General features: G+C 45.2%; 2 protein-coding genes across 2 annotated transcripts; one reads left to right on the forward strand and one right to left on the reverse strand.

Moving 5' to 3' along the window:
* Position 1: 1 nt before the first annotated feature.
* LOC134220905 (mediator of RNA polymerase II transcription subunit 22) lies at positions 2-12,324 on the reverse strand. Its single transcript, XM_062700064.1, has 3 exons — positions 12,088-12,324; positions 353-454; positions 2-272 (listed from the first exon to the last, which is right to left on the reverse strand). The coding sequence occupies exons 1-3, from the start codon at positions 12,182-12,184 to the stop codon at positions 55-57; spliced, it is 417 nt and encodes a 138-aa protein (XP_062556048.1). The 5' UTR covers positions 12,185-12,324; the 3' UTR covers positions 2-54.
* A 53-nt stretch (positions 12,325-12,377) lies between these two features.
* LOC134220903 (WD repeat-containing protein 46) lies at positions 12,378-14,450 on the forward strand. The gene is made up of 2 exons (XM_062700062.1): positions 12,378-12,526; positions 12,580-14,450. The coding sequence occupies exons 1-2, from the start codon at positions 12,524-12,526 to the stop codon at positions 14,389-14,391; spliced, it is 1,815 nt and encodes a 604-aa protein (XP_062556046.1). The 5' UTR covers positions 12,378-12,523; the 3' UTR covers positions 14,392-14,450.
* Positions 14,451-14,806: the final 356 nt, after the last annotated feature.

The following is a 14,806-nucleotide window of genomic DNA, read 5'->3' on the forward strand; positions in this document are numbered from 1 at the left end:
GTTTTTCCAAGATCTTAACTTTTAAATACAATTCACCCAAGAGTCCACCCACATCTATTTGTACATGCTCGTATAGTATTCTTCCTCCAGATCGTACAGATCTGCGGCCATGTCATCCCGCACCGCCATCAGTTTGTTATCGCGATCCAGCTGCGTGCTCCGGTACAGCTGGGAGCTACTGCAGATGGCTTCGTTGACCGAGTGGAAGTCATTCAGAATCAAATACTGTTTGATGTCGGATACGAGCTTCATGAGCGATTCCCCCGCGCGTACTAAATTCGAATGGTTCGATGATAAAATCAATTCCCGTGCCAATATGGGTAGGGTTCAGTGTCTAAAATTGTGTACTTACCGATGTTCGATGCTCGGACCTGCATCTCGTAGGTATCCTGTTCGCATTGGGTCATTTTGGAGAGCTGGGTTTCATTCTCACCCTTGGCAAGTCGCACAATCTCTGAAATAGAAGAAGTTTAATGTATTTGTTAAGCAGTAAGTAAGATGTGTTTTTTTTTTATTTATAAAACTCATGGGTAACTGTTGTACAGTCAGAAAAAAATTCTCAAAAAAATGAAAAATAAAATCGCGCCCTTGGACACAACAAGAACAAAAGGCGCAAGAGAAAATTGTCTTTTTAATTACTCTGCATTTGAACAAGTGACTAGAAAATAGGTAATAGCAAGGGGTTGTGATCGCGCCGAAAAGGTACACAGACAGCTGGTACAAACACGTGGGAATTCGACTCGAAATTCAAGTTGACCTTCCCAGAAGAACGTCGAACACCGCCTGACACAACCCAGATTAGAATTCCATCGCTTTTACTATAACGTAACTATCGGATATCTGCTCTCTGCTTCGGGCACCGTTGGACTGGAGGCTACACCCCAACCGTAACCTTCGAACCGACTCCGACATCCAATAACAATAACTAGTCGTAATGAAGACAACTAATAGAGGTAATAAACTATAGAGGACGATTGTCGCTGCGGTTCCCTTTGTTATTGCCCCCAAACATGTTGGGTACCTATCTGTCAAAACGTACTGATTTTTCCTTTGTTGACATTTGGTGCCCTATGTTGAATCTGAGATGAGATAAGACAACTCAAAGCTGCATGCCCTTACAAAATTTTCACCACGATTCTATTGACGACGAGTGCAGTGCGACCATACCTTTTTGAATAAATAAAAGGGAACAAAACGAACTAGCTCCCACCAATAATTATAAAATACTAATCCTTCGAAGGATAATTCCTACCTGCGATTGTTAACATAATTACAACAAATATACTTTCATTCCCTTTTGCATTCACAACCGCGAAATTATGTTTTTTCAAGTTCACTTGTTATGACAACATCGATGTTAAAAAATCCCCGACTACTAGCAGCACGGCGAAAGCAATAACAAATTACCCACCTGGGAAATAACGCGACGCTGTGCTTACCGGCGTTTGTCAAATCGACGAATAGGAATTGGTCTTTTCTGACAGCAAAATGGTTGCAAAAAAGGACAACTAGATGTCTTATCTCATCTCAGTGTTGAATAGCAACCGAGCGCTATGAGCTAGCAACATTAAGGTGAATCGCGTTAAAGTCCAATTAAAAATCGACATAGCGCTTTAAAGGGCACATAACTCGAAAAGTAAACGACAGGCAAAAGCGGAAAGTAGTTTTTCACCTTTGCTCACTTGCAGCATACACGAAAAAATGGTTCACAGATGTGCTAACCGCCTAAATATTTACATTTGTGCGAGCAAAAACGCGAGGTGAGGGATAGCACGGCCATTGTGCCTGCCATTTTTGGACGCCGCCGTAACTCACCTTAAATAACAATTACTGTAGTAGGCTAGAACTTGAAAGAATAAAATTATGTCACTTCCATTGTTACCGTTACACAAACAAGACCTGTTTTACTACCAACTCTGCCTATCTCAATAGGTTATGGGCCCAGGTCAATTTGAAAAGGAAGTTGTAATCGGAACATTATTAGCAAGTGTCTAAACTTATCAAGATGACGGAAGATAAGCTTTGGTTGTTCGATGGAACAAACTTCGGAAATTGGAAGTTCCGGATCGAAGTTCTTATGGAAGACAAGAACATGCTAGGTTGCTTAACGAAGGCCATCGGCGATGAAGAGTTTGCGAAGGATCCTGCGACGGACACTCCCGAAGTACGTGCCGAAAAGAAGAAGAAACTCGAAGCGCGATGGGCCCTGGATAGGAAATGTAAGAACCTACTGATTCATCGAATCGCGGAAGACCAATTAGAATATGTCAAAGACAAGACGACAGCAAAGGACGTCTGGGATGCATTGCGGAACGCTTTCGAACGTATTGGAATTGCTGGAAAGTTGATTTTGAAGAAACAATTTCAAGAATTGAAACTCTCTGAATCTGACGATGTGAAACAGTTTTTACTGCGTTTCGAGAAGATACTAAGAGAGCTGAGGGCGGTAGGTGTGAATTTGCAGGAAGAGGACGTTGTTTGTCAACTGCTGCTGGTCCTTCCGAAATCGTATGATGCACTAATCACAGCACTTGAAACGATCCAATCTCAACAACTGACCCTGGAATATGTCAAGAAAAGGCTTCTGGATGAACAGGTCAGGCGAGCAAACTCTAGCCAGATTGGTAATACAGAACACGTTGGTGATTCGGCGTTTGCAGGCAAGAAGATGGGCGGCTTCAAGTGCTATGGATGCGGCAAATTTGGCCACAAGCGAGCGGAATGTCCAGAAAACGGCTTATCAAACGATCCTGGACATCAATTTTTTTTGGGGTCGGAAGTGGGGCTGGGTCGGCCATACTCTACGTAGGGGCGGAAACGAAATCTGTAAACAAGCATTAGACTGGAACCCAGCGGGACATCGCAGCAGAGGCAGACCCAGAGGCTCATGGCGGCGAAGCCTCAATAAAGAAATAAAAGAAGTCGACCGAAATCTAACCTGGCAACAGGTTAAAGCGATAGCCGGGCAACGCTCAGGATGGAGATCTTTCAAGTCGGCCCTTTGCACCACCGGAGGTGTACAGGATCCGTAACTAACTAAAAAAATAATGGTTGTCTATCCAAAGTGATGGAACACATAATGATAAAAACATATTAATCGCAGACATTCATTTATTCAGACTAAGGCCGAAGTGGCCTGTGCGGTATATAAGAGTCTTCTCCATTCGGCTCGGTGCATGGCTACACGTCGCCAACCACGCAGTCTACAGAGGGTCCGCAAGTCATCTTCCACCTGATCGATCCACCTTGCCCGCTGCGCACCTCGCCTTCTTGTACCCGTCGGATCGTTGTCGAGAACCATTTTCACCGGGTTATTGTCCGACATTCTGGCTACGTGCCCTGCCCACCGCAGTCGTCCGATTTTCGCGGTGTGAACGATGGATGGTTCTCCCAACAGCTGATGCAACTCGTGGTTCATTCGCCTCCTCCACGTATCGTCCGTCATCTGCACCCCACCATAGATGGTACGCAGCACTTTCCTTTCGAAAACTCCGAGTGCGCGTTGGTCCTCCACGAGCATCGTCCAGGTCTCGTGTCCGTAGAGGACTACCGGTCTAATGAGCGTTTTGTAGATTGTCAGTTTGGTACGGCGGCGAACTCTATTCGATCGGAGCGTCTTGCGGAGTCCAAAGTATGCACGATTTCCAGCCACTATACGTCTCCGAATTTCTCTGCTGGTATCATTTTCGGCAGTCACCAGTGAGCCCAAGTACACACCACACCATACCACCTCGATTTCGTCACCACCGATGCCAACTCGCGGTGGGTGGCTCACATTGTCTTCTCTTGAACCTCTTCCTATCACGTACTTCGTCTTCGACGTGTTGATGACTCGTCCGATCCGCTTAGCTTCCCTCTTCAGTCTGATGTAGGCTTCCTCCATCTTCTCAAAGTCTCGTGCCATAATATCTATGTCGTCGGCGAAGCCAAATAGCTGGACGGACTTATTGAAAATTGTACCACTCGTGTTAATCCTTGCTTTTCGTATTACCCCTTCCAAAGCGATGTTGAATAGCAGACACGAAAGACCATCACCTTGACGTAACCCTCTGCGGGTTTCGAAGGGACTCGAGAATGCCCCTGAAACTCGAACTACGCACATCACCAGATCCATCGTCGCATTGATCAACCGTGTCAGTTTATCCGGAAATCCGTGCATTTGCATTTCGTGCATTAGCTGCCATAGCTGGTCCCGATCGATTGTATCATATGCGGCTTTGAAGTCGATGAATAGATTATGTGTGGGCACGTTGTATTCGCGGCACTTCTGCAGTACTTGGCGAATGGCGAACACCTGGTTCGTGGTGGAGCGTTCGCCCATAAAACCCGCCTGGTACTGCCCCACGAACTCCCTTGCAATTGGTGCTAGTCGACGGCATAAAATTTGGGAGAGTACCTTGTAGGCGGCGTTCAGCAATGTGATTGCGCGGTAGTTGCTACAATCCAGCTTATCGCCCTTTTTGTAGATGGGACACACGACACCTTCCATCCACTGCTGCGGCAAAACTTCCTCCTCCCAAATCTTGGTAATGACCCAGTGCAGCGCTCTAGCCAGTGCCTCACCACCGTGTTTGAATAGCTCTCCTGGTAGTTGGTCAACCCCAGGGGCTTTGTTGTTCTTCAGCCGTCCAATCTCCTCCTGGATTTCTTGGAGATCCGGAGCCGGTAGAATTATGTCCTGCGCGCGTTCCCCCAGGTCCATCACCATACCGCCATCTTCGTCTGCCACATCGCCATTCAGGTGCTCTTCGTAGTGCTGCCGCCACCTTTGGATCACCTCACGCTCGTTCGTAAGAAGGTTCTCGTTTATGTCCTTACATATATCAGGCTGTGGCACGTGGCCCTTACGTGAACGGTTCAACTTCTCATAGAACTTTCGTGTGTTATTAGCGCGGTACAGTTGCTCCGTCTCTTCACGGTCTCGATCTTCCTGCTGACGCTTTTTCCTCCGGAAAATCGAGTTTTGTCTGTTCCGCGCCTGTTTATATCGTGCCTCGTTCGCCCTCGTGCGGTGTTGCAGCAATCTCGCCCATGCTGCATTCTTCTCTTCTACTAACTGCTCACATTCGCCGTCATACCAGTCGTTTCTCTGATCCGGGGCACCGTGCCAAGTGCAGCGGTTGCGGTGCTACCAATGGCGGATCGAATATCTCTCCAGCCATCTTCAAGAGACGCTGCGCCTAGCTGCTCTTCCGTTGGAAGTGCCACTTCCAGCTGCTGCGCGTATTCTTGGGCTAGCCTACCGTCTTGTAGCCGCCCAATGTTAAGCCGCGGCGTCCGACTTCGACGCGTGTTGTACACCGTCGAGAGTTTTGAGCGCAGGCATACTGCAACGAGGTAGTGGTCGGATTCAATATTCGCACTGCGGTAAGTGCGGACGTTCGTGATGTCGGAGAAGAATTTACCATCGATTAGAACGTGGTCGATTTGGTTTTCCGTTTCTTGGTTAGGTGATCTCCATGTGGCCTTGTGGATATTTTTGCGGGGAAAGAAGGTGCTTCGGACTACCATTCCGCGGGAGGCTGCGAAGTTTATGCATCGTTGGGTGTAGTCATTCGATACGGTGTGCAGACTATCCGGTCCGATGACCGGTCTATACATTTCCTCCCTTCCTACCTGTGCGTTCATGTCACCGATGACGATTTTAACGTCCCGCAGTGGGCATCCATCGTATGTCTGCTCCAGCTGTGCGTAGAACGCTTCTTTCTCGTCTTCGTGTGGGCAGTGCACGTTGATGATGCTATAGTTGAAGAAACGGCCTTTAATCCTCAGCTTGCACATCCTTTCGTTGACCCAATCACGCGTTGGCGCATCTTACCCAGCACTATGAAGCCGGTTCCCGGCTCGTTGGTGGTGCAACAGCTTTGGTAGAAGGTAGCCGCTCGATGCCCACTTTTCCACACTTTCTGTCCTGTCCAGCAAATCTCCTGCAGCGCCACGACTTGGAAGTTGCGGGGATGTAATTCATCGTAGATCATCCTGTCGCAACCTGCGAAACCTAGCGACTTGCAATTCCATGTTCCAAGCTTCCAATCGTGATCCTGTATTCGTCGCCTAGGTCTTTGCCGATTATATCGAGTCGCATTATCTCTTATATTGTTCGTAATGATTGGTTTTCTAGGCGGCTTATTGGGCCTGCGCAAACCTCCTGCCTCGTCGGAGGGCCGTCGTGGCAGGGCTGTTTAGCGTCCCACCTAACACTAGGACTTGGGCTTGTGCGCTTTGAGCGGCACACGGTCGCTTTGGTGGGGCCTACTTGCGGATACATGCAGCTTTTTATAGAGGTTTAACAGGGCCCACTGTCAAACCCCACCACATCCTAGGCAAGCCCCACAACTCGCAGATGGCCTGGGGAGGGATCGTCAAGCCCTTGAACATAGTCCCTGCTGCCCTCAACGTGACCACAGCAAGAATTATTTTACAGCGGTATGACTACCTAGGCGCCCACTTTCTGTGGTATAAATTTCATGATGTTTCGTGCAGCGAGTCAAAAATTATTCCAGATGTAAGCCGAGAGCAGAGAAAAAAATCTGTACACTCCCGTTGATAATCCTGCTCATCGACGGTGGACCTACGTCAAAATGGATTTAGGACAGCTTCCTGGTCAAACATTCTGCATGGCGACGGCACGAGGAGTTGTTCGTGCAATATTAAGTTTGCTTTTAAGGACAATTTTTTCCAAAAAACTGATGATTTAGCGAGAGATATGCACTATGCAGCTGCAGAGCAAAAACCAAAGTGTTCGTGACGAATAAGACGATGGACTTTAAGCTGTACAAGGAAGAATGTCTCAAAAATCGCGAACTAAGTTTCATGAAAGCCCATGAAGGTCCCGTGAAGTTTTGGCCAGATTTGGGGAGTTGCCACTACAGCCGGGAAGTCATCCAGTTGTAACGCGCTAATAACGTAGATTTCAACAATAAAAACATAATCCACCCAAATGCCCGTAATTTCAGCCCATCGAGACATTTTGGGCAATAATGAAGCGGAAGCTTAATAAAAGTGGATAAACAGCTCGGGACGCGTCTCAAATGACCAAAATGTGGAACAAATGTGCCAAGGAAGTTGTTTCCAGAGGTGTGCAGCGTTGGATAAGGAATAAAGAAGAAAATGCGAATTGTCACTAGAAAACTAGAAATGATTTGCATTTATATTTTTTCATTAAAGTACAGTAAATTATCTTTGTTTTGATGTATTACCCTTATTTGTATGTCAATCCGTTATCTAGATACAGATGTTTTATTATTCCGGATTCTAAATGGACATAGCTTTACGAAACGTATTTCTGCAAAGACACCCATGAACGATGTGTGCGATCGCCGAAACCAGCTATGAGCGACGGAAATCAGGAACGTGCGTTGGAAAGTGCAGAAGATAATAGCTGGGAGACGAGATTCTGTGAGTGGACTCGAGAGTTAGTTGATAATTGGCTGGCCCGCCGCCCTCGTCGCGGCATTTCCGAGCCAACTCCGCTGGCCGCATTCATAAGCCGCAAGCAACGCTCGGTGGCCGTAATTTATCGGCCTTGCCGATCACCATTCCCAGCGGCATTCTCGAGCCGCACACGCGGACCACTAACATCGGCCTAGCACCCCACGGCGGCAGCAATCCATCGGAATTTGCCGATTCAATCGCCGGCGGCATTCTCGAGCCGCAGCATCTAGCCGCTATCATTGGCCAGCAATCCATCAGCCTTTGCCGATTACCATCAACAGCGATATTCTCGAGCCGCACCCTCTGGTCACAATCATCGGCCAGGCAATCCATCCGCCTTGTCGACCGCCAGCGCCCGTCTCGGTCACCTGCATCCCCGACTATCGTGAGCCACACTCGGTGGCCAATCGCAAGCCATCAATCATCGGACAAGTAACGCTCGGCGGCCGTAATTCATCGGCCTTGCCGATCACCATTCCCAGTGGCATTCTCGAGCTGCGCACGCTGACCGCTAACGTCGGCAAAGCACCCCACGGCGGCAGCAATTCATCGGCCGTTGCCGATTACCATCACCGGCGGCATTCTCGAGTCGCACAATCTGGCCGCAATCGTCGAAAGCGCAACGCTGGTTGTCGGCAATCCATCCGCCTCGCCGATCGTAAGCGCCAGTCACTGGCACCAGCATCCACAGCTCTCGTGAGCCGCCCTCGTCGTCCATCTTCGAGCCGCCTGTCGGAAATAGTCATCGACCGTTATACTCGACCTGCCAGCCTGTATCGAGGCGTTTAATCTGCGCTCCAGGCGTAGACAACAAACACCTATCCGGTGGGGTGGCCACTCCGGCTTCCAAACGGGTTCGGACATGCAGGTAACTCAGTTGATTTTCAACCACTGTGAGGCAGCGCAAGCGTTGCTACATTTATTCAGACTAAGGCCGAAGTGGCCTGTGCGGTATATAAGAGTCTTCTCCATTCGGCTCGGTCCATGGCTACTCGTCGCCAACCACGCAGTCTACGGAGGGTCTGCAAGTCATCTTCCACCTGATCGATCCACCTTGCCCGCTGCGCACCTCGCCTTCTTGTGCCCGTCGGATCGTTGTCGAGAACCATTTTCACCGGGTTACTGTCCGACATTCTGGCTACGTACCCGGCCCACCGCAGTCGTCCGATTTTCGCGGTGTGTGCGATGGATGGTTCTCCCAACAGCTGATGCAACTCGTGGTTCATTCGCCTCCTCCACGTACCGTCCGCCATCTGCACCCCACCATAGATGGTACGCAGCATTTTCCTTCCGAAAACTCCAAGTGCGCGTTGGTCCTCCACGAGCATCGTCCAGGCCTCGTGTCCGTAGAAGACTACCGATCTAATGAGCGTTTTGTAGATAGTCAGTTTGGTACGGCGGCGAACTCTATTCGATCGGAGCGCCTTGCGGAGTCCAAAGTATGTACGATTTCCTGCCAACGTTGCGTTGCTACAACGGTCGGTATATAAGAACAAGACTGATGTTGCCACGCTATCGGTCCCTTATTGGATGCCTGCTAGGAACGGCAGTTGGATTGCAGACAAGTCCAGAACAGTGTCAATCTGGACATGCGGGAAGTAGCCAATCCAGGAAATAGTTTCATCTCCTGACGATGAGGGTTTCGTAATAGCCAAAGTAAACGGTGTTTACTTTTGTAGCTGCTGGTGTCCTCCTTAATGGATCATAGAGCATAGAGGGTATTAGATAACGCACTAACTGGTCTGAAACCATTAGTAGTAGCAGGTGACTTCAATGCGTGGGCAGTGCACTGGGGATCCCGGTTCACCAATGCCAGAGATAATATCCTGCTCGAGTCGCTAGCGAGACTGAACGTGGTCCTGTTGAACGAGGGGCAGGTATCCATGGCTAGGACTAATAGCACACCTTCTGAAAAGTTCCCGGAGATGTTAGCCAGGATCGTCGAAGGGATGACGGGTTCTACGTGGAGGGATGCCATTCATTGAATAAACGATTCACTTTGCGGAAACGTGTCTAGTCGTTTTTATTGTTCTATCTCAACTGAAATTTTTTGACAGAGCACGGGGACTACTGACGGCTGTCGCAAGGTATATTATATTTAACAAAGGTAGAGAAAACTAGCAAAATTTATGACACCGAAGCATGACTCATCAGACTGGCCCGTTACACCGTTGACGTGGTATCGCTAGTGACTCACGTCTAAGAAAGCTAAGAAATGGGATGGAATCCCATATCTGGTCATTGAACATGCGATTCTTGCTAATCTGGATGTGTTCAGGTGTTGCGTTGCAACAGGTTCAGACAAACATATTTCCAATTTCTTAAACGTGTATTTCTCAATGGTCGTCATCATAAAAAATTCCTGAAGAACATAATCAAAATACACAACGTGTTATCCATAATCAATAGTAACCTTCCTATTTATCTTACGTTTAGTGCCTGTTGTTCGATTCATTGCGGTATGATTGGAAGTGATGAGGTTTAATGATTTGTCGAAGGACTGAGTGCGTCCTTATGATCGGCTAATACACCCGATTATTTTTTACACGGGGGATGCGTTCCGTGTAAAAAAAGTTTTCAGTTCAAAATTCGAAAATCCGTGTAAAAAAAGTCATGCAAAATGGAGCAACTTTGCAAAAGTTTTCTATGAATTTTTTTTTACACGGCCGTGTAAAAAAAATCCGTGTAAAAACAGAATCGGGTGTAGAATAATGAGGTTAACAATATTATACATTAAGTTTAGGTGTAATTGAAATGTGTTGTGTACTAACCTTTGCTATAATTAACCGTAATATATACCTAGGTTTAAGCTATCTTATCGTTCAACTTTAGTTAGGATTATTAACCGTTTTTCACTTATCCAAATTCCACTAACTGGTACCAATGATACCTGGATGAAGGAAACTTTCCAGACCGTTGGAAACGGCAGAAACTGGTGCTGTTGGTCAAGCCCGGGAAGCCCCAGGGAGACCCTTCGGCATACATACCAATCTGCCTGCTCGGCAAAACTGGTGATTTGTTGCAGAAGATGATTCTGAATAGATTATCGGTTTGCACGGAACGTGCTGGCGTCTTACCAAGCAATTAGTATGGATTCCGTAAAAGTCGTTCTACCGTTGAAGCAATTCGATCGGTAAAGGATACGGCTAGGATAGCGCGTGGTTTAAATGGAAGAGGTATTAGGTACTTGCATTGATTACATAAGATGTAAAAAAGTGCTTTTAATAACGCAAGCCTGTTGTTAAATATCTTTGCTGTGCATATGCACAGCACATGTTTCGAAATGGACAAAATGATATGAAATTTGCGAAAAAGAATCCACGTGTCTTGGAGGTACTCGAATCCTCAACCTCCTACTCTCTAGATAGACGTGATAAACCCTACACAACTTAAAGGTCACGTTTGCGAAAAAGCTACCAGAATCGTAGTACCAACCTCCACCGCGGTTAGTTTTTTTTTTTGCAAATTGTGCTTTACTGCTGTGCTTCACATGTGCTTTACTGCTGTATATCCACAGTCAAGCGAGTCTACATTGTTTATTATCGAGAACATCACGCTTTATGCCCCCAACAACGGGCTGGGCGGATTTGTTTAGAGTGTGAATCAATTTTGCTTGGCTAAAGCATTCGATGAGTGTGATTGTTCTACGCATGCGGTCGCTTGAACTTAAAGCTTCATATAAAATTAGCAGAGTCGAGGAATGGCTCAACTTAAGGAGGTTGGCGTCAGGGCTGATAGCGATCAATGATGCTCAAAATAGTGACTTTAGTGACCAACACTGGCGAAAAAAGGGACCAAATAGTGACTTTCAGCTGCAGAAAAAGTGACCAAATAGTGACTTTTAATTTCATTTGCAGTGACAAAAATAAACTTTTATTTGAAGTTATTAAGGCCGATAAAAAACATTTAAAAAAATTATGTCTCCCCCCAATATTTTATGGTCGAAAATTTCAATTTGAAGGGGCAGTAAATTCAAAAAAAAAATTGCTAAAACATTATTCACCAAATCCGATGAAAAGGAAATTGTGTACTTATTTACTGGAATGTCTCCATTTTCTTGCACTATTTAATTCCATTACTTTGAGATTTTCACAAGTATAGGTATTTCGACCTCAAAAGTAAAGACGTCTTTAGTCGAGTCAAGTATGAGACACTGAACAAAGTTTACAAAGAGATGGAAATAAATGGAATAGTTCGTCTTATGACAAGTGAAGTCTGATAAGTTTGTTTTATTTGATTTTATTTAATATTTTTTTTAATTGTCCCCCTTCAACCCTTGGGAAGCACAACTTTGAGACAAGTCATACCGAATAATGTGCAATAATGTTTATTATGGACTCGGAAAATCTTCGCTTGTGTTTAAAAATAACGATTTTTTATGACAGAAATTTATATGTATAATTAATTTTTAGACATAGATTTAATTCGAATCACATAGTTTATAAATCTGAAACTTTTAAAAAGCCTAAACAAGAAGTTCGAGCTACCAACCAACAAATTCACGATTTTTCTCGATGGAATATCCAAAGTTTATGCAGTTTCAATTGTTTAAATGGTCATCGGAAAATGTTTTGGAAAATTCTTAAGTATTTATCTGAGCAGATGTCAGATCATTTAAGAGCCCACATTGACCCACCCTAATTAAAAGCTTACCTTCAAAGTTCTCCAACATACTGCGGACATCATCCTTCAAACGAGTGTTATACGATTTCAGTAATGCTTCTTTCGATTGCGTCAAGTTTCGTTGCATCTTTAATCACCAAAACACACGTTATTTTCACCGTTATCACTTTAATTCCAGCTGAAATTCACTCGCGATCAGCCCGACAGGAACAAAATCCGGAGACGAAATTTTTGTTTTGATTTTCTAGGTTTTCTTTTACTCCGGCTTTTCAGTTTTTTAGTACAACTGACGCCAGAGTCGAACTTGACATGTATAGGTAAATGAAAAATTATAACATAATGAAACGTCAAAAATACCAAAACAAAACAGCATGGTAAATGCTCCGCGGATGAAACCGCAACGTAGTGTATTCCTGTTAAGAATTTAGTGAATATAGTGATTTAAACAAGAATAATTTTGATAGAAATGGTAAGCTCATTGTCTTAGTTATCAAATTTATTTCTACAGCATCTCAATTTTAGCATAAACCGCCAAAAACACAAACACGATATTTCGATGCTTCTGCAACGAAAGATGGAAAAGACCAACCGAATCAAACTAAGAGTATCCCTACCGATGATGGTAGGAAGATTCCCGATGCAAAACATAAAAAAATCAAGAAAGAGGAGAAACTCCAGCTTGACACGGACATCACGAGAGTAATTGCAGTGACCAACCGCCAGAAGAAACAATTTAGGAAAAATCCAAAACTACGGAAACAGTGCAACAAACTGGATGATGTTCCCGTTGATCCAGCGGCGTTGGAAAGGCATTCCCGCGGAGAAGGGTTGGCCGTTGAAGGCGTCAAATCAAAGTTCCAGAAGATCCATCAGAAACGCAAGGAGATCAACATCGAGTTCGCCGCCGAACAGGCAGCGCGTGCCGAAGTTCTACTCAACGAGGAAGAGGGTTACCTAGAAGTTGACGATGACGAACTGACCGCCGAAATTAGTCAAGCGGAAATCGTTGCAAACGTGGACATAACGACAGCGACCAAGCATTTCAATTTGCAGCTGGAGTTTGGACCGTATCGGATGCGGTACACGAAAAACGGGAGATACCTTCTGCTAGGAGGCAAGAAAGGACACGTCGCTGCTTTTAATTGGGTAAACAAATCCTTGATGTGCGAAATGAATGTCATGGAATCAGTTCATGATGTGGCCTGGTTGATGAATCAAACTATGTTTGCCGTTGCCCAAAAGAACTGGGTTCATGTTTATGACAGTAAAGGTACTGAAATTCATTGCATCAAATCTATGAATCGAGTTTCAAAACTGGAATATTTGCCATACCATTTTCTGCTAAATTCAGCAAATGAAGAGGGCTACCTCTCTTGGATAGATGTTTCGATCGGTAAAACTGTTACGTCCTACAATTCTCGACTTGGAAAAATCAATATGATGTGTCAAAACCCTTGGAATGCTGTCACTTGTGTGGGAAACTCCAAAGGAGTTGTTTCCATGTGGTCTCCATCGGTCAGAGAACCATTGGCTAAACTACTGTGTCATCCGGTGCCAATGACTGCACTTGCAGTAGATCCCACCGGCATTCAACTGGCTACTGCGGGTCTCGAAAAAACCATTAAAATCTGGGACATACGTCAGTTGGAAGGCCCTCTGATCACCTACAAATTACAAACCGCGGCTTCTGGAATCGATTTATCACAGAAAGGACTGATGGCGATTTCACTGGGAAATATATGTGAAATATACAAAAAACCCAGCATTCTTCAGCGAAATCTACGACCTTATCTGCGACACAAAACACCGTCTACTATTTCCAACTTTCGCTTCTGTCCTTATGAAGATATTCTGGGAATTGCAACGGCCAGCGGTTACACATCGATCATCGTACCTGGCTCAGGTGAACCGAACTTTGACACTATGGAGGCGAATCCGTTCCAGACACTGTCGCAACGTCGTGAAGACGAGATCCACAGCTTGCTGGAGAAGATACCGTCGGAATTCATTTCACTCAATCCGTCTCAAATCGGAGAAGTCGATGTGCCGTCGCTTAAGAACCGATTGGAGGCAAAAGCCAAGGTGGCCACGATGAAGGTACCCAAGATCGACTTCGAACCTCGTGTGAAAAATCGGATGTCGAAGGCCAAGCAGTTTAAAAACAAACAGAAGGTAAAGGAAGTGCTTCGTAATGAAGCCATTGAAACCATTAAACACGCGAAGGCATCACTAAAACAGGATTCGGAAAGGCCCCAAGAGAGTCCTGATTTTATTCCATTGGTTTCGAAAAGCGTGCTGGATCGCTTCCGCGACAAGAAGGCAAAAAAGAAATAACAGTTGTAATGTTTATTATAGGTTATGATTATTTCAATAAAGATGTATTATACATCGTACCACTTGATTTATTTTTTTACAGTCTTAATAATAATTGTAACAGATTGTAACTAATTGTTAATGTTAATAATTGTTAATGAATATAAATTTTCCTTTTCCTTTGTGTGAGATTCCTTACCCTTGTTTGTGTCTACAAAAGGATCGCGTGGGTTTTGTCATTGTTTTGATTTTTTTTGTTTTGATAATTGTTTCAAGTGACTACATGTGAGCACGCAAACAAATGTTGCGGTCGAAATTACCAATCAAGGGTTATTTTAAGAATATTCAGCGAATAACTACTATTTTCAGCGAATAACTACCCGCAATAAATCAAAACGATTGTCGAACCATACTAGAAATGGTTTACGTTCCACGT

Source organism: Armigeres subalbatus, chromosome 3, assembly GCF_024139115.2.
Source record: "Armigeres subalbatus isolate Guangzhou_Male chromosome 3, GZ_Asu_2, whole genome shotgun sequence".
In the NCBI taxonomy this organism is placed as follows: Eukaryota; Metazoa; Arthropoda; class Insecta; order Diptera; family Culicidae; genus Armigeres; species Armigeres subalbatus.

Bases quoted from the DNA above. Each gene is read 5' to 3' on its own strand.
- LOC134220905 (XM_062700064.1), bottom strand. From the start codon at position 12,184: ATGCAACGAAACTTGACGCAATCGAAAGAAGCATTACTGAAATCGTAT. The intron at 455-12,087 runs GTAAGCTTTTAA...CTTCTATTTCAG, and splicing joins TATGTTGGAGAACTTTGAAG to AGATTGTGCGACTTGCCAAG. The intron at 273-352 runs GTAAGTACACAA...ATTCGAATTTAG, and splicing joins GGTCCGAGCATCGAACATCG to TACGCGCGGGGGAATCGCTC.